The sequence below is a fragment of the Amphibalanus amphitrite genome, unplaced genomic scaffold, assembly GCF_019059575.1.
Source record: "Amphibalanus amphitrite isolate SeventyFive unplaced genomic scaffold, NRLGWU_Aamphi_draft 001492F_arrow, whole genome shotgun sequence".
In the NCBI taxonomy this organism is placed as follows: domain Eukaryota; kingdom Metazoa; phylum Arthropoda; class Thecostraca; order Balanomorpha; family Balanidae; genus Amphibalanus; species Amphibalanus amphitrite.
Genome location: NW_024882985.1, coordinates 68,947 through 96,137, shown reverse-complemented (window position 1 = coordinate 96,137; position 27,191 = coordinate 68,947). Strand labels below are relative to the sequence as shown.

The following is a 27,191-nucleotide window of genomic DNA, read 5'->3' as shown; positions in this document are numbered from 1 at the left end:
GGGGGGGTCCGTTGGACCCCCCCCTTTGCCGTTTCGCCCCTGATCGAGCTAGAGCTTCGCGGAAAAAACGAGCGTGTTGCCCGTGACGAGAGGAAGCCGATGATACCCAATTTTAAGGTCCTAGGTCATTGGTTGACCTTGCAGGTCAGGTCAATGACCCCAAAGGCGGGACAATGGGGACCTGTTAGAACGTCGTAAAGTGTGGCTGCTATGGGGTTTTTCGGGGTGCTGATCACGAATATCATGTTAGTTTTGATCACAGATGATGTCTTCATGTATTTAGGCCAGGTCGGGTCAGGTCAGGTCAGGTCAACCAGTAAGGGTATTCGTAGTAAGTGGCAACCGCCTCTGACAGCTTCGTAACATGTTACAAAGGCACCAAAACTACTTCGTAAATGTTCATATGGTTGCTAAATTCGAATTCAGCTCCAAAAACTGGCCTAGAAACATGTAAAACTCGAAAAAGTGAACCGAGGTCATCAAAGGTCAATGACCTGACCTGACCTTCAGGTGACCTTGACACCCACCCTAATGCATGGGGGCAACATCATATCACATGTTTGAACGCTTGAAACCAAGAAAAGACTGCAAACGCGCGGCTAATGCGAGCCGACATACGCCGAATCGCGATTCCAGCCAAACATGGTCTCGAAAAGTAGGTCACAGGTCAAAGGTCATTTGGGTCAGGGTCATGAAATTTTCGGGGTAGGTGTGAAATTGATGAACGCGAGGGTACTGAAAGTTTCGTTGCGATCGGCCGCTTTTTACGCGAGTTATTCGCAAAAAACCATGGGGGTCCGTTCGACCCCCCCTATAGGGCGAGGGTTAAAATCTTTGACCTGGCTTCTCAATACAAAAAATCCCATTTCCTTGCTTCTTCCATTCTCTCACCTGTTGTCCCCGTATGCGATGTTCTCGGCGATTGTCTTATCGAAGAGGATCGGCTCCTGAGAGACGATGCCGATCTGGGACCGTAGCCAGCCCAGGTGGAGTGAGGACACGCTCTGGCCGTCCACACTCTATAAGAAGAATAGATGAGTTGGTCTCAAGACGAATAAACTATATAACCCACTAAGTGCTCACACAACCCATTACGTTCCCATATAACCCACCACGTTCCCATGTAACTCACCACGTCCCCATAAAACCCACACCGTCCCCATATGACCCACCAGTTCCCCATATACCCCATCAGTTCCCCACATAACTCATCAGTTCCCCCACATAACCCACCAGTTCCCCACATAACCCGCTTGTTCCCCACATAACCCACCATGTCCTCATATGACCCACCACGTCGCTACATAACCCACCAGTTCCCCACATAACCCACCAGTTCCCCACATAACCCGCTTGTTCCCCCACATAACCCACCAGTTCCCCACATAACCCGCTTGTTCCCCACATAACCCATCATGTCCTCATATAACCCACACCGTCCCAACATAACCCACCACGTCTCCTCGCTCCGGATCGTAGAGTCTCTGCAGCAGCTGAACACAGGTGGATTTTCCGCAGCCCGAGGCGCCGACCAGTGCCACAGTTTGGCCCGGCTGGACCTTCAGGTTGAGGCCGCGCAGAACGGTCACCGCCGGGCGACTGGGGTAGCGGAACTGTACGCCGTCCAGACTGATGGAGCCGCTCAGTCCCGGCTGTGCAGGTCAGGTCAGGTCAGGTCAGGTCAGGGATTAAATCAGGTCAGACAGATCTGACAAGGGCGGGGGTCACTTGTCCGTGTTTATGCATGCTGAAATAAATTTCCGTATAACAAAACAATAAGTTGATCCCTAAGTAGGACCAGAAGATGCTATGATAACAGTAAGATGTGTAGGAAATACTAATTAACATTCAGGTCATATCATTGTCCGAAACGAAGCAAAATTATATAAGGCCTGTACACATTCAGCTGTTGTGCTGTTGTCAGCTGAAATAGGCTCCGCCCACCGCTTCTGGCTGACGGAACTGTATACATTTGGCTGATGAGAAATGTCAGCACTGGCTGGCTGTTTACAAATATGGCGTTGTAAACAAATATTTCGTCTCATCTTCATGTTCTTTATTAATACAATGCTTAAGCAATTAGATATATTATCAAAATATTTACAGACAATGTGCGAAAGTAATAAGTATTTTTCTTGTATCGACAATTAATTATGAAACCAAATATATGTGAATAGCGCCAACATGGTGTCCAAATTTCATTTATCTGCAGTGCTCAATAAAAATATGGCACGTGATTTGCTTTCATGCGCCACTACCAGTGTCTAAATGCGTCATTTATGGCTTTTGCTGACGGCTCGGCATCTCTGCACTTGCTTTCTCGTAGCAGCACAGCCCGTCAGCCCATGCTGCCGGCAGCAGAGAGGTGACGTCATGTTGCAAGTGCAACATAACGTCATCAATTTTTCAGCCAATAGTGTGAGTGATTTTCGGCTGACAACAGCACAGCAGCTGAATGTGTACAGGCCTTTGTCACTTACTTCAATTATTTCCGGTGAAAGCTGTTCACGGGAGAAAGGCATTCTTAATATTTCAATAAAGGTTACTGAGGGTATTCGATTAAAAAAGATGTTCAAACCTACACCAACAGGCAGAAATCAGCGAAGAGTTTGAATGTCATACCTCATTAATAGCCCACAAACTACTTTGACAGTTACAACTGCTGGTTCAAATTAGCTGACAACTAAAATTGGTACCTAGTCAAATCCAGTCAGCGCCTATTTTCGTCTATCTGATCTGCGTCTTACCAGTTTGAGTCCAGCCTGGGTGGAGCTATCAATGGTCGGTTTTCGGTCCAGCAGTGCGAACACTCGTCTGGCCGAGATGAACGCCTTGTTCATGTCCGGCGAGAAGGCTACAGCGGCGCCGATCACCATGGTACCGTATATCAAACTCTCTGTGATCCTAGGGGAGGCAGGAGACATGTCAATGGCTAATTGATGAATGAAGTTTTTAGCAGTCACACAATCAGCAGTTGTGCACAAAAATACAACATTTGATCAGATGAAATAGGAGTATTGGATAGTAGCCGCTTATAGCTGCAAATCTTATCGAAAGGTCTAAGCTCGGGAGTGCAGTTTAGTAAGGAAAAATGAGCAATCCTGAGGAAAGAAGCATATATGGAGAACTAAGGCCAACTTTCGGGGCATTGGTCTTTCGCAGTCTTACATGAAGAGGTGTGAGTAGGGTACGGTGCCGTCAATTACAAGGTGCTTTCCGATGGCGAACACGACAGCATAAGAGACGGTCGGGGCAGTTTGGGCCGCCCCGTACACCAGACCTGTTGGGTACAGAGAACAAATATGAGTACAGGATGACACTAACGTATAGGCAGGAGCAGTAGTGCTGCCGCCTACACCATGACTCAGTAGACAGATACGGAATATAGGTATGAGAGCATTCGAGTGTCGGGAGATTGTGCTGCCACCAACCCGAGACCTCCGAGGGTTAGGGAACAGAACTGGAGCAGGGATGAGTGCACGCAGCTTGAGGCCGCACCTGGGCCCACTGTAAACATTCGCGGAAAACGGACTGAACAATTATCTTATTGTATCAGTGAGAAAAAATGCCCATAATGTTTTGTAAATATCAAATAAAAAACAGCAAACTTATTACAATCCCGGTCTTGGTTTAAAAAAGTATCATAAGCAGGTGTCTTAGAATCCAATACGCTGTAACAGATAAACCCGCCTACCCTTACCTCTGAGGAACGCGCGCTTCATGTACTTGCTATGCGTCTTCTTCAGCTGCTCTTCATATCGGTCAGCAAACATGTTTTCTAGCCCGAGGCTGGCCACAGTGCGGACATTGGAGATGGCCTCTACCGCTATCTGTGAACGATAGAATAAAAACGGAAGAATAAAAATCACTGTCTACTGTTGAGCGACAGACTAATAAATATTTTGCAGACTGGAAAAAATACTACCTTCGTAATACTACGCATCCGGAAAGAGCATCAAGACTTCACGGAGTGTTCATGGGCTTCATACCTTGTGAAACACATGAGTGAAAAGAGCATGCCCATTCCAGCGCAATGGTAGCTAGGGTAGCCAGCCTTAGATCCCTTTTTCTTTGACAGCTATCTCATCTGACCATTATACCTATTATTCGTTTTCATTCCTCACCTGGTTGCCACTCTCCTGATCGGACTTTTCCTTAGCCATGTTCCCAGACGTCTGCCTGCTCTCGACATACGTCCCCAGCACACAGAGCGGCACAAACGGCAGAGCCGCCAGCGCCAGTTGCCAGCTCAGATAGAAGGCCATGCCCAGGCCGAGGAAGAGAGTAAACACGGCCTGGGTCATGTTTCCAAGCCGGGTGCCGGTTGCCTGAGAGGGGGAGGGGGGGGGGTTACTGAGATGGTACTGGCTGGGTCAGCGCTCAGTCAGTTTAATTGAGAATGTAGGGCACAGCGGTATGATGTCGCTTGGCTCCACACTGAATGTTACGTGGTCTCATTATACCGGAAGGGTCTACCCTAGCAAACCAAGACATACACAAACAAACTGCATGTTTTCCCTCATTTTATGTGCACTGACTCTGACTCTGACTCACGCCCTGTACGCTGGATGCATCACTGGAGAGTCGTGAACACAGCACACCGACAGTATGCCGCGAGTCATCGAAATAGGCCGCCTCCTGTCTCAGCAGCGCCTTGAACGTCAGCTTCCTGATCCGAGTGGTGAGCCTCTCGCCAGCCACGCCGAACATGAACACCTACAAAAGAGCGGGGCACAGCGCAACACTGTTTAGAGGGTGCAGATAAGCTACATAGGTGCCTATAATAATGCTGTGCTGCAGAGAAAAGAACGTTCATAACAAAACCTGCTCCTGGATGTGGGACCTGATGTTCATTTATGGATCGCACGCTGCAGCATGCATGCATGCACTGCGTTCGTCCTGCGATGTTACTGGAAATAACATGTCCTGATGATGGCTAGCACAGATAATGTCTTGATTGTTCAATGATTACATGTTTCAAAATACCATCCTCCTCAAATAAACCCACGCCGGAGGACATATCGTTACCTGTGCGAACGAGGCTAGGAAGGCGAGAACTCCGATACCGAGGAAGAGCAGACCGTAAAACTGAGCGTTAGCCAACGCTTCGTCCGGATCCTCCACCGCGAGATTCTGAAAACGGGGTGAACGCGAGTCTCAGTTGAGAACAGGTTTAGACGGGTCAACAATCTATGGAACATCAGACCTTAAAACAATGGTAGCAACAATTCACTGGAGAGGTCGAAATGGGCAGGAAATGAGCAATGAAGTAAAATAGTTACAAGCACGTATGGAGCCCCTTGCAAAAGTCACTTTCGAATAGGCAATTTTTTAGTATAGTGGGCTGGCCATGTCTAAGAGCAAAGTGGGTTTCGGGTGGATAACAAACCGCTCCGGCATCCGACGTTGATCAGCAGCCGTTCCGTCACTCACACCAAGAACGCCTCCAAACACGATCGCGTAGGCGGGTATGGAGCCTCCCATGATGGCTGCTCCGACCACGCCGAGCAGCAGGTAGGGCCACTCGGAGCCGTTCAGCCGCAGCAGCCTCCAGGCCGACACCGGCTCACCCTCGTCTTCCTCCTCAGTCTGTCCTCCTGCACCACCGGATTTCTGCGGAAAGAAAACGAGGAACGGGTGAGTTGGAGAGATTGAGTGAGCGCTATGCAGCTCCAGACACACAATGCCATGACAGAGTGCTATACATAGAGGGTTATCGGTTGAGGTCCAGGTGGGAGTCACTTTATAAATTCACTTCATTGGGAGCTTGCAGGGCTAAATGGGAGCCACTTTAAAATCACCCTTCCGCGGGACTTTGCACAGATAGAAGCCAACAAAGGGGAAACATCAAATCAAAAGAAGACGAAAAAAACGTTTACTAATATCTATTTTTTTACGGTACCAGCATTTCGATTCAGTCCCATCCACATCTCACGCTGACAAACAGATTTTACCAGATTTTACCGACCTTTCCTTCGGCCATCGGATGGAAAATCCGATCATAAAAACATGCTATCGCATAATTTCCGCCCTCCCACCCTCGCCGACAAGGCCGAACGTAATCAAAGCCCCCAGGGGCTCTCATAGTCAGGGACGTCGACACCGGTCCGACTTTTCCGACTAGTCGGACCACTTTTTCGACTAGGCGGTGCCCTGCTGTGGCTCGCGGGGGCCCTGCTGCTGCGACCGCGGGAGCCCCTGCTGTGGCCGCGGGGGCCCCTGTTGGGGCTCTCGGGGGCCCAGCTGCGGCCACGGGGGCCCCTGCTGCGGCTCGCGGGGCCCCCGTTGGGGCTCTCGGGGGCCCTGCTGCGGCCACGGGGGCCCCGCTGCGCCTCGCGGGGCCCTGCTGCGGCTCGAGCCCCCCCCCCCCCCTGCTACAGAATTCGGGGGCCCTGCTGCGCCTCTGGGGCCCTGCTAAACACCACGGGGGCCTGCTGCGGCCCGCGGGGGCCCTGCTGCAGCCCGCGGGGCCCTGCTGCGGCCGCGGGGGCCCCTGTTGGGCTCTCGGGGGCCCTGCTGCGGCCACGGGGGCCCCTGCTGCGGCCACGAGGGGCCCGCTGCGGCTCGCGGGGGCCCTGCTGCGGCTCGGGGGGCCCTTGCTACGGAATGCGGGGCCCATGCTGCGCCTCTGGGGCCCTGCTAGACACCGCGGGGCCCTGCTGCGGCCGCGGGAGCCCCTGCTGCGGCTGCGGGGGCCCCTGTTGGGGCTCTCGGGGCCCTGCTGCGGCCACGGGGGCCCCTGCTGCGGCCACGGGGGCCCCTGCTGCGGCCACGGGGGGCCCCCGCTGCGGCTCGCGGGACCCTGTTGCGGCTCGCGGGGCCCTTCTGTAGCTTGAGAGGGCCCTGCTGCGGCTCTCGGGGGGCCCTGCTACGGCTCGGGGGGCCCATGCTGTAGAATGCGGGCCCTACTGCGGCTCGGGGGGGCCTGCTGGGGCTCGCGGGGCCCCTGCAGCCCGCGGGGGCCCTGCTGCGGCCGCGGGAGCCCCTGCTGCGGCCACGGGGGCCCCCTGTTGGGGCTCTCGGGGGCCCAGCTGCGGCCACGGGGGCCCCTGCTGCGGATCGCGGGGGCCCTTCTACAGACCTTGGGGCCCTTCTGTAGCTTGAGGGTGCCCTGCTTCGGCACGTGAGGCCCTGCCTCGCCATGTTTGGGCCCATGGTTCGCCAGGGCCCTTCTGCGGCCCGTGGGGCCCCTAGTCTTGCAGACCGCGGGGCCTACTGTGGCTGGCGGGGAACCTGCTGCAGACCGCGTGAGGCCCTACTGCAACCCGCAAGAACCCTGTTGTGGCCCGCGAGACAAAACTGCAACTCAAGGGGCCCCCTGCTACGGCTCACCGGGGCCCTGCTGTAGGGGGGGGGGGTTGCTGCGGCCTATGGGCCCTTCTGCGGCACACGAGGACCCTGCTGCGGCCCACGTACTGGGTTTCTCACAAAGTGACATCAAAGCTTCCCTGGCCGGGGGCTGCCCCCTCCCCACTTTTCGTGACGTTCCTACACCCCTGGTCGACGGTATCAAGATAATTCCCTGTGCCGAAAAGGATAACATATAGTGTCACTACTCTAAAACAATGTATTTAAAAAAAATGTCGACTTTAAAAACAAGAGTAATTTTCAACATTGGTTTAAAAATTAACAAAAGGATCGTGTATTGAATGACAATGATTAAAATCATCTTCGAATAATATAACCTAGTTATATCATTTAATAAATATTTATTAAGCCAAATATAACGTAAGTATATATGACTGAGAAAACCAAATTATATGTTTACACATAAATATTATTCTTGCTATGTAAAGAGGGAAGCAGAACTGAGTTGATCCCTGTTGCCCACGTGACTCGTGAGTCAACTCGGCCGACTTGGCGCGGGTTCAGAGTGCTGCGAGTGCCTTTTAACCTATAATTTCTGTTGATTTCCTTGAATTGTATAATTTCGAAACCATGAGTGGTCGTTCGAGCAAAAGAGCTTACACATCTGGGCAGTGGCGGCGCCACAAATTTTCGCCAGTGGGGGCAAGCTTGAGACTGACCCGACTGTTGTCTGATAACGCCGATCTGCAAAATCCATGAGCACATTGTCCCTAGATGTTGTCATTCAAAATTATTTTGGTTTTAGGTTTCATGCATAGGCGTATTGAGTTTAACCATTAACCCTCGCGGGCCCGGAAAGGGGGGGGGGCATTTTTCGCCTCCCCTGGCGAATATTTGCGATACCTCACGAACGCTTAGGGATAGAAAGACGAAGCTTGCTGTACCTTATCCCCCATTAGTTTGACATCTTTTGAAGCAAAAAATTTGGACCTAGCCTCCTTGATAATGTCTCAGAGCCGATTTTTCTAGACTCCTGCACGGCAAACTTCGTCGTCACGGACGTGAACTTCAACCAGCTGCCAAAAATTGAGTTTTAGAGATAAAGACAAATTACGAGCACGGTTGTGTAGCATTTGACCCAGAAAAAAATACTTAAGTAACTTTGGTGACCTGAGGTCAGAGGTCAGGGCAACGACCCCGAGCTGGGGCTTTAGTTTCTTTTTTTCGCAAATAACTTCAACAAAAATGGTTCTGGAGCTACGGCAGTGGTACCTTCGCATTAGTCTTGTCGAGACGCGTCGAATGACATATATATTGTTTGGAAAAGGTCAAGTTTTATGTTGACCTCATGTGACCTCGAATGACATTTGGTTGATTTTTTACACATGGAAGGTCATTTGTGATGATTTCGTAGCCGCGGATCACGATTCTTGGCCTCTGGCATCCATTTTGCTGTAAGCATTCATTTAGAGCCTCAGTATGGCAAAACATGTTTTAATTATTATGCCTGACTTGAATAGTGAAATAGCCTCTAGCAAGGATACTCTCTTGTGACTTTGACCTCGTAGCAGTCTTGTATCGTAAGCTTAAGCACAAATAGGGGTCCGCTAAGCTTGAAAACATATCAAAACATCTCGGAATTTAGTATACAAGATATAAGAAAAAGTGCAAAGTTTGTGGTCAATTTTGAGCATGATCGTGACCTTGAATTTGAATGTTATGCACATCATCGGAATCCACGGATTCTCTTCTTTTGTTCAACATCCCTTTTAGCCGATTTTATGCACCATGCCGTCCTCTGGAACACGTACTTTGAGACCACTACATTAATGCCGGTTTTTGCCTTTGACCTTGAATTCTGACCTTGAAAACTGACCTGAGGTCAAAAAGTTTCGGTGCTTTAGAATCTTCTCATAGATACTTTTCGTTTGGTACCATTTTTGTTTCAGTAGCTGCCTTATTAACGGAGTTTAACAGGGGGGGGGGGGCTACCCCGGGCTGCGGTGGTTAGGATTACCCCCGGGCCGCCCGGCCGAAATAAAACTATAAAACTAGATTGCGAGACACAAACCTGTGAAAACTACTGAAAACGTTATGTTGTTCGTTGAGATGTAAAATGGTGTGTTCCTCAAAACTATAGTCAGTACCTATTTCTCATTTTCCCCGTAGTACGTATATATGTGCGATTCTCTCACATACGATTGATATAGGTACGAGAATAAGCTCCATTAGGGCGACCCACATACAATTCCAGATAACCCGGGATATACATACCTATCACATTTTGTCATACCTCTCTGAGCTCAGTCTCAGTCTAAGGGTTCCCAAAAGAGGGTGATCTCTTCTCTGGCCGACTTTTGATAAACTGCTTCTCAACCTCCTCGAGATTAAGCTCTAGGGCAGCCTTTTGGTGAATGAAAATGAGTAGGAGAATGAGTGGGAGTACGAGATATGCGACAGACGGTCCGAGAACGAACGTTCTGCTGACGCACTTGATACGAGGACCGTCAAAAACAGGCGTACTATTATAACCGCCTATAATGAATGTTGCACCGGTCTTCTGTTCCCATACATCAGCCAAATTTTGTGGGGGCAAAAACATAGTCTTGCCCCCACGGCCTCCTGCCAGTGGGGGCAGTCTGCCCCCACTGCCCCCACGGTGGCGCCGCCCTTGCATCTGGGTGTCAGAAACGAAAGCGGAAGATGCTACGAGAATTCAAAGACATTCGAAGAAACTCTCCTCATATTTTCGGCCCAGTGCACAGTGGGGATTTTTCCGATCTAGCACGTCTTTATTCGTAGAGGGCAAACCATAGGTAATATTGTAGCCAGATTGTGCACAGATGTTGGCTGGTGTGTTCTGGTGAGAATTTTACCTGTAAATGTGCATAGTCAACATAGTATAGGGGTTCAATTGGACCCCCGGCTCAGCCGTTTGGCCCCTGATCAAGCTAGAGCTTCGCGAAAAAATCAAGCGTGCTGCCTATGACGAAATGAGGCCGAATATATCCAATTTCAAAGTTCAAGGCCATTAGTTGACTTTCCAAGTCAGTTTAATGACCCAACTAAAGTTGGGAAATCGAGACCTCTTGAAACATCGCATAGTTAGGGTGTTACGGGGTATTTTGGGGTGCTGATCACGAATTTCATGCTAATTTTGATCATAGACGATGTCTTTATGCATTTAGGCCAGGTCGGGTCAGGTCAGGTTAGATCAACCATTAGGCGTCCTGCCGGCCATTCATAGTAGGTGTCACCTACTACTGATAGCTTCGTAACATGGTACGAAGGCACCAGAACTACTTCGTAAATATTTAAATGGTTGCTAAATTCGAAATCAGCACCAAAAAGTACCACAGAAACAAGTAAAACCCGAAAAAGTGAACCAAGGTCATCAAAGGTCAATGACCTTGACTTGACCTTCACGTGACCTTGTCACCCACCATAATGCATGGCACCAACATCATTTCACATATTTGAGCGTTTAAAACCACAAAAAGACTGGAAACCGCGGATAATGTGAACTGGCATACGCCGAATCACGATTCCGGCCAAACATGGTCTCGAGAAATATGCCACAGGTCAAAGGTCAGTTGGGTCAGAGTCATGAAAGTTTTAGGTTAGATGTAAAATTGATGATCTCGAGGGCAACGAAAGTTTCGTCGCGATCGGCCGCTTTTTGCGCGAGTAATTTGCGGAAAACCATGGGGTTTTATCCGACCCCTCCCCCTCCCCCTCCCCACAAGTGCAAGGGTTAATAAGGTTACGGTATGTATTATTTACACTTGTCATCATATTCCTAATGAATGTGTCTCAGAAAATACGTGAATCACGAAGTAAAATTATTCGCCTCTGTCCGGAACATACCTATATCGTGCTGTTTGCCAGGGGCCGATCCAGAAAATCTCCAAGGGAGGGGCCATTAGAAACCACTCAGGAGGCCCCCATAATCCCACCTGTTGGAGGCCCCATCTTCCCACTTGTTGGGCCCCCCCCCCACAAAAAAACTGCGTCTATTGAGCTTATCTAGCTGTTCAGGCAACATCTCAACATGAATAAACGAATTATGAAATAAATGAACGAACGAGAAATAACTAAGTGGGTAGGTTAAAAAAAAAAACTCATCGGATTTCGGCCACTTTATTTTCAGGAGGCCCCCTTTTCAGCTTTTTAACTTTTTATTTTATTTTTGAAAAAAAAATAAAAAAAAATCGGCCAAGGGGGGGGGGGCATGGCCCCCATGGCCCCCCCTTGTATCCGCGCCTGCTGTTTGCCCTAGCGCTCCTAGAGTGGGGTGTTAAGATACTCTAATGTGAATATTCCGTGTTCAGGCAAGTTCCGGCAGCCAAACTAGGCGTTGACTTGTGCAGGAGAAAGTGGCGAATTTGATAGGATATATTTCGGAGTGGAAAAGTGTGGAAAACATTGTTGATTTCCTACATTTATTTAGAATACTATTCCTTCCACATGGTGTCTGTAAGGGTTTTTGCAAATGGCATTTTTGTGACCTTAGTAAGGTTGTGGCATACTTTCTGTTTGCCATTCCATTCCCAATAAAGGTGCCTTTCAGAAGATATGCAACTTAAGACCTCGCAAGATTAAAACTAACAGGACAGGACAATGAAATTGAGCTATACTTTCGGGCCTTACTAACCCCATTGAATAATCACGCACGAGTGTTAACTTTGGGCGCATTTTTCCTAGTCTTGCTGTGGACATACAGATTAAACAATGCCATATATGAAAAATTCAGACATTTCTTAGCCCCACTGACACAAAAAATAAACAAAAATCCAAAAAAGATTTTTTGAATTAAGAGGCGCTAGATCGGGAAAATCCCCACTGTGCAGTGTCAGGTAAATAGGTACTGCACTACATGCATATGCAAATTGCATTGTGCTCACCATTGAGTAACTGTACTACTCTGAAATCTGAATATTTATGTATTAGGAAAGTCAACTTATATGCCGATTCTTCTTCTACAAGATATAATTACTAAAGCCTTTGAAGAGGGCAACTTTGCGCTCGGCTTATTTCTAGATGTAAGAAAAGCTTTTGATACGGTGCACATTGATTTGCTACTACAAAAACTACAAAGGTATGGTATAAGACACAAATCACAACAAATATTATCTTCATACTTGCAAGAAAGGAAGCAATGTGTGAAAATAAGAAAAGCATACTCATCTGTCAAAAATGTTACTATGGGAGTTCCACAGGGATCGATCTTGGGTCCTCTGTTATTTATATTATATATAAATGATTTACCAAACATCAGTCCTGACGTAACTTGCCTCTCCTATGCAGATGACACTGCAATCATATTTAAAGATAAATGCATACATAGCCTACAAAGAACTGTAAATGAAGTTACTGAAAAAGTCAGTAACTGGTTTCATGCAAACTTTCTTTCTCTAAACGGCACAAAAACTTTCACACAGCATTATGCAACTCAGTCTTCAGGGTTAAAAGTAAACGTAGTACTTGATTCAACTGAAATTAAAGAGAAAGAGTTTATCAAATATTTAGGAGTCTTCATCGATAAGTCATTGAAGTTCACAAAACATATAGACTATACATCAAATATCGTTAGCAGGAACATCGGAATAATGGCAAGAGTACGCTTCTATATTGATAAGAGAACGACCCTCCTTTTGTATAATGCCCTAATTCTTCCATATCTTAACTATTGCTGTATCGTTTGGGGAAATAATTACCATGCTCAGTTAGAAAAACTCATCATATTACAAAAGAGAGCTGTCAGACTAATTGAACGAGTTTACCCACCTCAGAGCTCTGTGCCTATTTTCAAAAAATATAACTTATTAAGGATAACTGATATAGCGAGATCTCATATGCTTCTTGTTATGCACAAATTTATTAAAGAACAACTTCCAGAAACAATTAACAACCTGTTTGATTTGAGTCCCGAAGACCATGCCGGCACGAGGCGTACCACTCACTTCAACCAGCCCTTCTCTAATCGCAACTACAGACTATTTACTATCAGATTTCTAGGTCCTAGATTGTGGAATAGCATTGTTGCACCTCTTTTCACAACTGTTAATCATATTCCATCTTCAAAACAAATAATAAAGAAGGTGATACGCAGACACTTTGTTGATTCATACAACACTTAAGATAAATATGAACAATTAATGAACAATCAAAACAATAATAAGAATAATCAACCTCATAGCGACAAACATTATTCCTACCTATATATTGTGTATAGCTATACTGTTCGTATATCGTTAGGGGTTTGTATAAATATGTGCTATTTCCACGGTGTACTCTGCGTTGGAAATAGTACATATTACCCACTTTGGTTTGTGGGATGCATATGTGTCGTGTGTGTATGTATGTGTGTATGTTTCGCGTACATGATACATATGCATATGCATGTATGTACGTATGTGCATGTCATGCATGTACACAACATAACGATTCGTATATACCTATATTAAATACCAACTACAATAAATCCTTGTGTGCCGCCCTTCTCAATCATTGTCTATTTCAATTTGCATATTTGCCTTATGGTAAATATGCAAATTGAATGTAGGTTACATGCATTACCTACATTGACATCTATACAACTTATTGTACTAATTCTTAGAATACTCTAGTCCGTGCTGTTTCCTGAGGTTCTGTCTGGCAACAAGCCTAGCTTAGCCGGACGGAGCCAAGGGTTTCGGCAATAAAAATAACCTTGCAAGAACATGACCAGGCATGCTTTTCCCCACCTTGAGTATGAATGCGTATTGCGTTAATTACTAACACTGGTATAAATGATAGTTGCTTGTGTTGGTATAGTGGGCAGTCATTTTGCTTCACTTGGCAATGACTACTTTCCTCCTTTTTGGCGTACTTACTAACATTTTTTAGTAGTATTGCATGCGTTATATTTTATTTATATTTTCCACTTCTTAGCAGGGAGTGCCGCGACTTGATCAATTTATTATGTTACCTGGTGTTAAAGTAAGGTCTCTGTGCGTCGCCGGGACTGTGGGAGGGGGCACTCCTGGTTACCTGATCATGGGTAACGGACTATCTTAGAAATTAAAAAAATGGTAGTGGTTGTACTTGTGTCCCGTTGTGCTCATATGCAAGGCCGACGTCATGTGCACATGTTATGTATTTGGAGCAAAATCAGAGAATTTAGCATGAAACTTGGCCGAAATCGGGGATCGGAGAGTATGCTGCTGCAAATGCCACGAGTGCGCACAGAACTCGCTCGCCGTGCATTTATGTGCCGGGCTACCACCGCCTGGAACCGCTTGCCAGCCGAGCTCAGGAGGAGTCGTTTATTGTGTCACCCACGGAGGTGAATCGCGAGTCATGGGGAGTAGATGTGCTCAGTTTTATCGCATTTTAGCAATTTTGTAAAGCGCACAATGCAGGGTGTTGTTATAAAACGATAAAAAACAATCGCCCCGAGCTTTAATAGAAGCAGATAACCACAATTTGAATGATGTTTCCAATGTCAAAATGCTGAAACATTTATTTCTTTTATTCTTTTTGGCCATGGGCCTCGCCATGGGCCTCGCCAACAGAAAGTTATTAATTTTATTTACATTTAGCTTTTTTATGTGAATTTTGGCCTCTCTCGAAAAAATAGTGGGCCCAATTCGCTGACTTTGGTTTTTGATAGGGGGTACCTTGACCCCCGGCCTTCGCCCCCCCCCCCCCGCAACAGTTTCCATAAATTGGCACCCCTGCACTATACATTTGTATACTCATGTATGTATGTAAATGTACGTTGGGAAGCCGTTCGACACCTGGGGGCCCCCACCGGTGGGCCCCCCCCCCCCCCCCCGAGAAAAAGTCGGACCAGTTTTCCTTACGCGTCGACGCCCCTGCTCATAGTGCCATATATGACTCTCTGATAGTATTATCTAGCCAGTCCAGCTAGTAACAGCTGAGTCATCCCGGCAGTAGGTATAGGCCACGATCTGATGTCCTATCCGCTCTTGAGTGACATATGCGGTGCTAAAAAAGTGACGAGCAAGAACCCTATGCGTGCGTGGTTGACTGGTTTGCTGATTACTAGAATCAGCGTTAGGACAACAAACAAAAAACAATGCAAAAACATTAGGTACATATCAATATCCAGTTAGTTCAGATTGAGTTTATCGGGCTATTCGGTAGAGGTAACACGTAACAAATAAAAGCCCGTTCCCATTCATTCTTTTCTCTAAGTCATCATCTCCTATTTTAGCTGAGGAATTCTCTCACCTTGGCGGTTTTTCTGCGCTTCTTTTTGGAGGCCGGGCGGACGACAGTCACGGCGGTCGAGTCCCCGTTGACCTCTGATCCGATATGGTGCCCGTCGCTGGGGTGTGAGCCGGACGACAGAGTCCTCAGACGCGTGATACCCGGAATGGAAGGACGCCTCAGGGCGGGAAGGTGGAAACCATCTGTAGAAGTGGGAATTTTGTGAAGCAGAAGACGATTAAAAACAAACAATGCATACCTAGATGTAATCATTAATAGTAATACCACATAGATACATAGCTGATGCAATCAAATCACACATTGCTATGCAATCATTGCCGATGAAGAAAACGCTGATTATTTTATATGGTGTGCCTTTTAACATTATAAGCTGATAGTAACAAAACATATGTGTTCATACATCAACACCGTCAAAATCATCAGCGTCCCCCTCCCAGGCAGTGGTCCTAAAATGAAGCAAAACGCCAACCATAACAAAGTAGGCGTTCTGCTAAAATGACCACCACTCCCCTCACCTTTATCCTCCACCATATCTTCCACCACATCCTCCTCCTCCTCTGCCTCCTCCTCTACTCTTTCCTCTGCAACTTCTTCCTCCTCGCCTCCGCCGGTGATCTGTGACGTCACCAGGCCGTGGTACAGGCCCTCGTTCTTCATCAGCTGCTCGTGGGTGCCCGTCTCCACCACTCGTCCGTCGCTCAATGCGATGATGACATCAGCACTTCGAACAGTAGAGAGACGATGGGCCACGACGATTGTGGTGCGGCCCGACCGAGCCTGGAAAGAAGGGTGTCGAGTGTGATCAGACCAGAAGACAAGTTGGTGTTTAGAGTGCGGGGGTGAAAATCAAACCAGCGTGACATATAGCAATGACTAGGTATTTCCCAACATGCTTTGGGCTGCAAAGCAACCGTTGACACCGTATTCACAATCGATGTACATACATACATATCTATGAGGGAGGGTGACGGTTCAGCCATATTAAGAGGCACTACATGATAATGCTGTGAAATACCACGACGCCATATGCTGCCTTTTTTAACACAGACAACCAGCTAGTACTTACTACAACCTCTACGACGAATTTAACTCTATCTATGACCATTTTCAGTGGCTACTTACCCTATCTAGTGCAAGCTGGACAACAGCCTCGCTTCGCAAGTCCAGTGCCGAGGTGGCTTCATCCAGCAGAAACACGCGCGGGTTGCGCACGAGCGCACGTGCAATGGCGATTCGCTGCTTCTGTCCCCCACTCAACTGAGCGCCCTTCTGACCGACCATCGTGTCAAATTTGAGCGGAAGCTCTTCGATGAAGTCGTAGGCATTGGCTTGGCGAGCAGCCTGTTGTAAAGACATGCGGGGTCAGTAGTTAGTCAATCGAATGTTGAGTGGTAGAGCGTGTTAATATTCAGGTGATGAAATATTCAGCGGCGAAATGTTTGGTGTAAGCAAATCAGGAAGCGGAATGCTTGGTGGCAAGGATACCTTTAGCTGACGTATATTTTGGGCTTATGCATCACACTGAAGAGTGACAACATCGTGATGCTAGAAAGGTGAAATATGTTGAACAGAAAGTTGACAATATGCTACCGCAGTTATTGCAACTTCTTAGAAATATAAATGCAGGTTAGAAACGAACACCTTTTACGTTTTCTATCCATTGTATCTATGCAAACCTGAATCCACTTCAAACTACATCCATCCCACCGCCCCTGGACCCTGCAGCTCAACAGCCACCAAACTCGCATCACGGACCTCCTCAATATCCTTCATGGAGCAGTCGGGTCGGCCGTAGCGGATGTTCTCAGCGATCGTGGTGCCGAACAGTACCGGCTCCTGCGAGACGACGCCGATCTGACGCCGCAGCCAGGCCACGTTAAGCTCGCGGACATCACGGCCGTCCAGCAGGACCTGGCCAACAAAACATCCGAACACGTGGAGAATCAGAATCGATTAAGCCATCTAAGAAAGAGAATGCTAAAACTACAAGTCAAAAGCTACATACATTTTGTACCATCTTCTGGGAATAAATTTCCTCCACTGCATATATACGACGCAGATCAAAACGCAAGGGCAACTGGTGTGCTCTGTACGCTGATGTGAACTGTCAATAAAACAAACTGTTCACGGTCTTTGACCTGCCGCCGGGCTCATATCGGTGAGCGTCTAACCTCTCCTTGCTCGGGGTCGTAGAACCGCTGGATCAGCTGGACACAGGTGGACTTTCCGCAGCCGGAGGAGCCGACCAGAGCCACTGTTTGCCCGGGTCGAACAGCGAAACTGATGCCTTTCAAGATCTGCCGACACATAGTAAACAAACACGGCATTGTGGAGGTTAAGTGTGGAAAAATGGCAGTGGGATTCACCAAGCGGGAGAGAGCAGTACACAAGTATAATGCTTGTAAAAAATAACACTTCAACGGCTTACTTTCAGTAACTTCTAAAGCTTCCAGTACATATCAACATATGATAGGTATATTTCGAGTGATCTTACCCCTAAGAAATATCATACACACCTGGGTCTCTGGTCGAGATGGGTAGGTGAAATGGACGTCTCTCAGCTCAAGATGTCCCACCGTTTTCTCAGGCTTCAGCCCCTCCTCGCTGTTGGCATCAATCTCAGATTCTCGCTCTGCAATGGAACACACGGAGTATGTGGGCTACTGTTTCGTGACTCTCTCTCTCTCTCTCTCTCTCTCTCTCTCTCTCTCTCTCTCTCTCTCTCTCTCTCTCTCTCTCTCTCTCTCTCTCGCTCTCTCTCTCTCTCTCTCTCTCTCTCTCCCTTTCTCTCTCTTCTCTCTCAAATCGCAAAATTAGGAATCGCCAATCGGTCACATAAAACAAGGAGCTCTGTGATAGCCAACGAGCAATAATTATTCAACAAAGAGAAAAGTACCAGAATAGTGACGATGTAGGCATTTCTAATCCAATGTTGAAATGCAAAGGTAAAGATGGTGCATATGACCACCTTACCGAGTGAAAAATCGCACTTTCTCGGTCCTTACCTCACAGAGGGTGGCTGCGACATCACCTTGGTAACCCTAAAGAGAGTGTGACCTAGCGTTCCTTGGCCTTACAGAACGTTTTATGACCTCACAGACATCACCTCTAATGACCTGCAGAAGATATTACCTCGGCTCACTCACCAATGACCGAATAGACAGCTGCAGCGGCTCCACGAGCAGCAGAGAGCGCCTCTACATGAGGGGTAGCCTGGCCCACGTTGGCTGCTCCGATCAGAATTCCGAAAAATATCTGAAATCGACGGACAGCGTAAGAAAAGATCCGCACCAAAGAGCGGCAGAACAGGGATCTCATAGAAATAGAAATAGAATAGAAAACTCATAGTGAATGGGCCATAGTGAAATTACAAGTTTCCACGCAAGCTCCTTATACTATTGGTCACAGCGAAACAAGAGCCAGTGCCATTCAAATAAAGCGTTTCCTTTTGGTATGAAATGTTCATTTTTGATGCAAATCAATTCAATCACTTCAAATAAATCTGCCGCGCATGTGAGCTGATGTTCAGGCGGTAAGCATAGTATGTTTCCATAGTATGTTTTTTCTCCATCCCGTTCATTTTATTGCTGACCCCACATCCACATGGGCCGCGCTGTCTAGTCGACTACAGTATGATGTTCCACTTTTCACAGGCAATTATTTGCTTGGAGTGGAAGGCTGTGCCGCATCACACGGGCTGAGTTCACAATTTATAGCTTTGTCCCAATGCTCACAATAGACACGCTTAATTGCGTGATAAACGGCACAACTTAGCGCTCCGGTTAACTGATAGCTTCTGAGGAGTGGAACATCATTCTGTAGTCGACTATCCAATCCAGACTGCTCACTACGCTTGACTTTAGACTCTGCTCCACCATCCACCCATCCCTCCACAATCCACAAACCACCAATCCACTCTCTCCACCATCCACATATCCGTCACTACTCACAATGGTCAGTGTCCCAGCGTTGTAGAGGTCATCACCGGCGACCCGTGACTCGATCACAAGCTCTGTGCCGTACCAGAAAGCCAGCGAGAACGAAGCGTACTGAGTGAGCCACACCATGCCAACTCCAAGTGCTGTCACAGCGCTGCGGCGCAGCATGGCGGCTCGCGCGCCCTGGAGGCTCGCGGCGTACCTATGGAGACGGGAGGGTATGTTACAGTAGAAAGTAGGGGTGAGCATAGTGGTAAAAAACGGTAGCTGGAGCATTGGCACGGGTTAATGATGGAACAGCACTGAAAAAGGGCTCGGGCGTAAGTAGAAAACCAGCATATCCTATGAAGTTACAACTAAGAAACATCAGACTGATGGCTGCGTGCATAGATCTGTGTCCCGTTCTGATGTCGATGCCGCTATATCCCTCCACGACTAACCTCTCTGATTCCTTATTCTCGCCTCCAAATGCCATCACTGTCTTGATGGCACCGATCACCTCTTCAGCCACTGAGCCTGCTGAACTGTAAGCTTGTGCCTCCTTCTGCGCGAAACTTGCTTGAAGCTGCGCGCACACGAAAAAACGCAAGGTTAGGCTAGGTAGGCATATCTTCAGGCATTTCTGAGAGATTAGGTTAGGCATACCGAGGAAACATGGAGTCCGAATCATAAAGTTTTTGTGTAGCATTCATCATAAACGAACATCTCCGATACGTGCTAAACCACATTGCAATGAAACAAAAATTCGGCAATAAATTTCCTCAAAAATATCCAATAAATAAATGTGCACATGCTGTACTAGCTAAAAGGTGTATTTGTGGCCTACCTTGGCCATAAATGCCCCGGTGACAATCATGACAGGGATGAAGCAGGCGATCACTAAAGTCAGCTTCCACCCGCTGACAAACGCCAGACCGACGCCGATAAAAAACGTCATGAAAAACACCATAATCATTCCAATCTTCTCCCCAATGCCGTCCTCTATTTTCTTCAAATCGCTGAAAGCAGAAAAATCGAGCTCAATGTGAGGGCTAATGCATGTGTAGTCAATTAAAATGTTGTAAACGGTCCTACTGACTTTTGAGTATGCATTATATATTCCCGACCGGGGCTGGGAAAATGCGTTTTATTCACCGAGGTTTATGTGCGGAGGACCGAGTGCCGGTAGGCACGAGGTCCGTAGCAAAAAACCGAGGTGAATAAAACTGCATTTTCACAGCCCAAGGTTGGGAAGAGATTTACCACATGCCGTACCGGCGTAACAGTTTATATTATATTTGTAATTTTATTGTGGGGCTGCGTTAAATGAAAGATGAAATTCCATACTTTTCCCTTATTTTGGGTTTCAAAAAAGCTGAGGATGAAGATGGTGAAGCGCCAGAAGTTAGAAAAAAAGAAGTAGGTATATGAAGTCCAGCGGGAGTGAGGAAACCGTGAGGAAAACTGAAAATTTAGTGAAACGCTGAATCAAACGCGTCTTGAATGCTAGCTGGATCAATAAGTTAGAACAAAGAAGGATATGGAGTCCAGGGCAGGAGTGAGGAAACCGTGAGGAAAACTGAATATTGGATGAAACGCTGAATCAAACGCGTCTTGGATCCCAGTTGGAACAATATCAAATGTTTCATTGTGGCACGTTAAGATGCCTCTCGCATTTGAATTGTTCGTTTTTTTGCGTGCATTATGTAGTGATAGTGACTATTCTGACCATGTTCTGCAGCAATAAATAAATCGGCATTGGAGCGATACCCTTGTTTATAGTTGAAGTACGTTGACAGCAAAAGTAAGCAAACACGCAGTCACTTACTTTTGCTGTTGCTGTTAGTGAACACACAATCCGTAAATATCTTCTTTGGAATTGGTTCTTCCGCTCAGAATATTCAGTAAAACTTTGTCTGGGAAAATCAAAAAGCCCTAGGGCCGAATCGTTTCCCAAATACCTTCAACATTAGCCGAGGCGGGCCGAAGCCATTTCCCAAATGCACGTGCTAATGTTAAAGGGATATCTCGGCATGTGGTAATATATATTCCCGACCGGGGCTGGGAAAATGCGTTTTATTCACCGAGGTTTTTCAATCAATCAATCAATCAATTTTATTTAACATCCCATCATATAGGGACAAAGCATATTGGCATGATACAATACAAGGTGTCTCACACAGTTACACAATACACATCATATTCATGTGACACAAAGACGTACAAACAGCTGTTCCATGCAGCCTGTTCAGCGCAAACCAGTAATCCCGCAAACTTTAACAGGAGTGCTACGATGACACTCGTTGGGGTAAGACAAGCATATGGATCATGGCCCAGGCGTCGCCATTGTTCTGGGCCAGTAGCCAGCGCAGTGAGTCGGCAATACCATCCACTCGTCTGGGAGCGCTAATCAGGTCTCGTGACACATGCCCCCCAGCAACTCTCAATAGTGTTTCATAGTTCATCCCACACAGTGAGAGCATGTGACTTACAAGTGAGCCTGGGCAGTGCAAACGGGTCGAATTGAGCGCAGTGTGAGCCAGATCACTTAACAAAACACGACGAAGGCGATGCTCCCCGCGAAACGCGTCCCTGAAAGTATTGAATAAAGCTCGACGGAGAACTTCCTGCACACTCGGAATCCGTAGTGCCGCCAGTAGAGCTGTATGGTGCGCTGTGCGAGGCAAACGCAAGGCCGACTTGATTGCAGTCGCCTGCCAAGAATCAAGACGTAATATGTCCTCTGACCTTAAAAAGCACACAGCGCATCCATAAAGCAGAGCTGGCGATACTACCATACGCCAAAGATAGGCCTTGTCCACTGCAGTCAAATACGAATTGAACATGCCGGCCGGCGTGAGGCCGAAGAAAGCACCTCTTCCCCGGCGCATTCTTGCGCTGATATGGCCTGTAGCCTGTAGCTGCGATTGAAGTTGTACACCCAGATGCTCTGTCTCTTGTCTAAGAGACAAGGTCTGACCACATAAGACCCATCGGGGCACCTGAGCCAGTAGTTCTTTTCCAAATATAAAACAATGACTTTTTGTTAAGTGAGGGTTCGTGTGGACGAATTCTAGCCTAGAGCTCACTGAGAAAGTTGTCACAATGTCAAGCAATTTTTGCAAATTTCGCACGTTATTTGACATCAACAGCAGATCGTCTGCATAGGCCACTACGGGAATGTGATGGCCATGTACCGACGGGCCCAGTCCGCTGTCATCAAGCTGCTGGATCAGTGGCAGCAGGAACAAGTTAGTAAGGCAGGGTGACAAGAGAGCTCCTTGTCTCACCCCTCGGCGTACATCGAATGTGTCTGAAAGCGCTCCACCGAATCGGACTAGCGTTGTTAAATGTGTGTACCAGTACGCAAGGAGAGCCCAGCTCCGCGGAGACAGATAGTCGTTTGCCCTCAGTAGGACGCCAGAGTGCCATATGCGGTCAAAACATTTTCGGGCGTCCAGATTCGCAACAAACACAGCGCATTTACGAGACAGATAATACTGTGCTGTCTCCTGTACAAGCATGGTTGCCTCTCTTGTGCCGCGCTTAGATAGGAAACCGAACTGAAGCTCAGACGGGCGGAATGTGGTGCCTAACTCTTCTAGCAAAATCAACTCTAGTAGTTTAGAAACTGTGCCTACGAGAGAGATTGGTCGGTAGCTGTCCGCGCAGTTGGGGTCAAGGTCATTTTTCTTTATCAGCGGCACAACTGTGCTTTTCGTAAAACTATCTGGCACACACATTTCGTTTAGGCATGCGGTTAGAAGGCTGCTGAGAGCCTGCAGGAGGACTGGAGAGGACCCGTACAGGAGGTGTTCTGCCGAGACTCCGTCGGGGCCAGGAGACGCGTCACGATTCAACTGTGGTAGCAGACGCGCGACTTCCTCGGCAGAAATTCGCTTACCGGGACCCGGGTAAGCTCGTGCTTCATCCATTAAAGCCAGAACTCGCCTATGCACTCCCTCCTGCTCTGATGAGAGTGTCTCATCGTCGGTGTGAATAAGACCGAAATGGTCTCTGAAGTCCATCGCTGTGAGCGTGGAGCGCGGGCTAGCTGAGCCACGGCGTGCGATTTCCACGCGCCGCCAGAATGCCCTGATCTTTCGATCACGACGTAGCGCCGACAGAATGCGGGCACCAGTGTCAGCCTTGGAGCGCGCCGCCTCTGAACGCGCTCGTCTATATGCTCGACGTGCTGCTCGGAAACAATCATGCAACACGGTATTCCGCGGTTGACCAGCTTCAGTCCACAAGCAGTGCCAGAATCGGGCCCTGTCACGGGCGGCTGATGCCGCAGGAGTCCACCAGGACTTAGGTGGCTTCCAGCCTCTAGAGCATCCAACATCGGCAGTAGCCTCATGAATGGAAGCTGTCAGCTGTCTGTCAAGTTCATTTACCGTGGAGCAGTGAGGGATACGCGCTGACAGCAGATCCGCGAGGCGTCTGCAGTAAGCATCATTCCTTTCATCGCTGCTCCAGTCTAACACTACACGGTGACTGGAGTAATCATCTCGAGCTTTGGGTGCACAAAGTGTGTGGCCAACTGGGAGAGATAGTATACAGCACATTGGCAGATGAGGACTGAGGTTATCATAACACGGAGAAAGTATTTTGCACGATAGGAGTTTGCTGCCGACAAATGAGTGGGGCACAGCAATGTGATCTATGTGGGTTTGATGTCCTCCTCGCTGATAGGTGAAAGTCTCAGACTGCTCAAAACAAAATTCGGCAACGATTAGATCCTGGAGATCAAGCAGCCGCTGCATTTCCAGACTGAAGGCATTGAAGCCGCGAAGCTGGGCCCAACTTGCCGGCCGCTGGGACAGTGGCAGCCGAGGGAGAGGGCAATTAAAATCACCTACCAGCACGAGGTGCGTAACAGCTCGATAAGCGCACATTAAAACCTCCAGGCTCGCACATGTATCACGATACTTGTCTAGTTGCTCGAAAGACCCACAAAAATAAGGCATATAGCAACCAATGATGATTAAAAGTGGCCTAACTCCAGCGTTCACCTGTACCCCCAGCAATCGTGAGTCTCCAGATTGCAATTGGGAGAAGGTGAGGAGACCGCTTTTCCTGCAGAGCATGGCAGTGCCACCGTGCCGTCGCCCTTCCCCGACACCGGGCGGAGTGTCCATAGCAAATGTCTGCAACACTTCAATGTCATTAGCACCGTAGCTAAACAAAATATTACAGATCAAATTTGCTTCCGCGCAAGAGAGCCACGTTTCGGATAAGAAAAGTATGTCTAGGTCAGCCAGTAGGTCAATAATGTAAGCGGCTGCAGTTAGAAAGCCCTCACAGTTGTAGGAGCCGATGCGAAACTGACGAGTGCTTTGTTGGTCCACTGCCGTAAGCTTAGAGTTACTGGCTGAACCAGGTTCCGTTACCGTGCATGATGGCGGTGGCTGGGAGAACTGCTGTGTCGGAAGTTCTGAATTTTCGCGAGTCATGCTGCTGCCGGTGCGGGAGGCTTGGCCAGCTATCGGTTCGAAAGAGGTTTGGCTGACACTGATCATGGTGCTGCCACGAAAAACCTCCGCTGGTCTGTCGTTGCTGCTGCAGCTGAAGCCCCTGCATTTGCGGCTGTTGCGGAGGCGGCGGCGGCGGCGGTGGTGGCGGTGGGGGCGGCGGCGGCGGCGGCGGCGGCGGCGGGAGAAGCCCGTGCCGGGTCTGGCACTGATACGGGCAGGCAGGCACGGGAGGAGCCTGCCAGGGCTGGGTTCGCTCTAGCCACTGCGGTTGTGCCAGCTGCTGCTGCGCATGCAGCCCCTGCCATTCAGCTGGCTGTTGAACTGGTCTGGTCTGGTTGGGAGACTGGCATTCCCATGAAGTCTGGCCTTGGGGCTGCGCCCACGGTGGGCAAAGAGGTAGCCGCCGTTCCATTTCCTGCCCTTGCCTCCAGTTTCTCTGCTGTAGAGATTGGCGACCTTGAAACTCCGGAGGCAGCTGGCGACTCGGGTTGAACTGGCGATTCCTCTGCTGATGCTGAGTCTGTCCTCGGCGCCCACGTTGCGGCTTTTGCTGCATGGTAGTGCGAGCGGGTTCCGACGGATGCTTTCCGAGCGTCGCGTAGGTGACATGGTCCTTCGTGTGTATATCCGTCTTCCTTACCCGGAGTCCAAGTGGCCAGTTAGCTGGATTAAGGACAAGTTCTTGGTCACAGCTATCAGCTGAGAAAAGGAAGGACTTCCATTTGGTCTCACCCCGAGGGTCTAGTTTTCTGAATCCGCTGAGATGTCGCACGACGTTGGATACCACCCTGTGCACTGTGCTGTCAGGGGTGTCAGAGTTGACCCCTTCTAGGATGAAGGTAGCAGGTGATGGGCTCAGGGGCGTAACTCTAATGTCAGCCACGCTACCGGTGCCCGCAGAGGCAGGTGCGCCGACGTTATCAATGCTGACGCTACACTGGACGGGCCCACGATTTGTGCTCGGGCCGGGAGGAGGCAGAGGAGCTGAATCGCTGCTAGTTCTATATGGCAATCGACGCTGCTGGGGCTGTGCTACCGACTCTTCGCTGTCGCTGTCACAGTCGGTGCCAGGCGGACCGGAGCGCCGCTTCATTTGAGCGACTATAGCCTCGGCGAGCTTATCAATGTCGAGGCTGCGGGTCATCTCAGTGGCGAAGCTCGGTGGTGACTTGGTAGGACGATTGGAGTCTCGTTGTCCAGTTCCAGCACGGTTTTCTTCCGAAGAGGACGCAGATTCGATATGTTCACATGCAGCAGGGTGGGCTGAGGTGGTCGCAGAGTCACCCCTAACTGCGTTGGCTGGAGCGGCTGGATTGTTGGACGCCGGTTCTGTTGGTTGTGCCGGTGCCTGAGCTGCTGCTCCTGTCTGTGAGGTTGAGGGAGGGCTTGTTCCCGCTTCAGCTGCGTCTGGACCGCTGCCCGACTCTCTCGGGTGAGTCACACTTGAAGCCGCAGAGTCTTCGCTGGTATTGGAATCCGCTGGGACGTCGGCTGGCGCTGAGCAGTCTTCAGTGTTTACTGCCTCCGCTACAGGTTTTGAAGTGCCTGCTACTATCAAAGCGTGCTGAGGGGGCAGTCGGTCTGATGAGCTGGAACCGGTAGGAGGCGCCATGTCACACCTGACAGCTCGGCTTTCCTCATTGGTCGCACACCTTGCCACGCGCTCCTCCAGGTTAGCAATGCGAATCTGTTGGGCCGCGATAGTTGCTTTCATTTTCCCCCCTGAGACTCGGAGATCTTGAATTTCTCGATCCAACCGAATCATGTTGTCCAGCATTGCTTCCATATTTGCGGAGTCAGTCTGCGACAAAGTTTGTGTGGCCGAGGAAGATTGGCCGAGACTGGCTGGAGCACGACGATCCGGCGGCTTCAGAACACTGTCTGCTTCCTTCAGAAGTGCTTCTTGGGCCATCGATGCACCAAATGCCCAACAATCATCAACCAGTTTCGATACATTCCCTGGCATACGCTTCGTTAGAGGTCGTCCTGCGATAGCTGGTATTGCGTCTACCAGGTGCAAGTGGAGTTGATCTCGAAGATTTCGAAGAGACGACTCATCTAACGTTGCGAGTTTTTCTTTGGCCGAAAGTGATTCTTGATTGAAAAAGATGCTAATGTTTGACAGAATGCTGTCAACTTCTACCACCTCGGCAGGGTTTGTCATGGCTCAGGAATAGATCGTATTTCTTCAGCGTTTTGCCTTCTTTTCCTGTCATAATTTTTGTGCGGAGGACCGAGTGCCGGTAGGCAC

General features: G+C 48.7%; 1 protein-coding gene across 6 annotated transcripts in view; it reads right to left on the bottom strand.

The window, feature by feature from the left end:
• The window catches only part of LOC122373417 (ATP-dependent translocase ABCB1-like), a 40,946-nt gene that overhangs the window by 2,154 nt on the left and 11,601 nt on the right, over nucleotides 1–27,191 (bottom strand). The window contains exons 6-25 of one of the 6 annotated variants that reach the window (XM_043351437.1): nucleotides 20,311–20,482; nucleotides 19,925–20,049; nucleotides 19,497–19,686; nucleotides 18,693–18,801; nucleotides 18,063–18,178; nucleotides 17,718–17,843; nucleotides 17,302–17,457; nucleotides 16,669–16,887; nucleotides 16,062–16,323; nucleotides 15,547–15,728; nucleotides 5,434–5,613; nucleotides 5,029–5,133; nucleotides 4,555–4,716; nucleotides 4,125–4,328; nucleotides 3,701–3,830; nucleotides 3,169–3,280; nucleotides 2,748–2,904; nucleotides 2,481–2,501; nucleotides 1,455–1,652; nucleotides 892–1,019 (exon numbers count right to left, since the gene is read on the bottom strand). In XM_043351437.1, the coding sequence (XP_043207372.1) occupies nucleotides 892–1,019; nucleotides 1,455–1,652; nucleotides 2,481–2,501; nucleotides 2,748–2,904; nucleotides 3,169–3,280; nucleotides 3,701–3,830; nucleotides 4,125–4,328; nucleotides 4,555–4,716; nucleotides 5,029–5,133; nucleotides 5,434–5,613; nucleotides 15,547–15,728; nucleotides 16,062–16,323; nucleotides 16,669–16,887; nucleotides 17,302–17,457; nucleotides 17,718–17,843; nucleotides 18,063–18,178; nucleotides 18,693–18,801; nucleotides 19,497–19,686; nucleotides 19,925–20,049; nucleotides 20,311–20,482 (3,054 nt within the window). Of the gene's footprint in view, nucleotides 1–891; nucleotides 1,020–1,454; nucleotides 1,890–2,470; nucleotides 2,905–3,168; nucleotides 3,281–3,700; nucleotides 3,831–4,124; nucleotides 4,329–4,554; nucleotides 4,717–5,028; nucleotides 5,134–5,433; nucleotides 5,614–15,546; nucleotides 15,729–16,061; nucleotides 16,324–16,668; nucleotides 16,888–17,301; nucleotides 17,458–17,717; nucleotides 17,844–18,062; nucleotides 18,179–18,692; nucleotides 18,802–19,496; nucleotides 19,687–19,924; nucleotides 20,050–20,310; nucleotides 20,483–27,191 lie in introns of those variants that run through there. The other 5 variants (XR_006255042.1, XM_043351438.1, XM_043351439.1 and 2 more) reach the window with 5 other exon arrangements.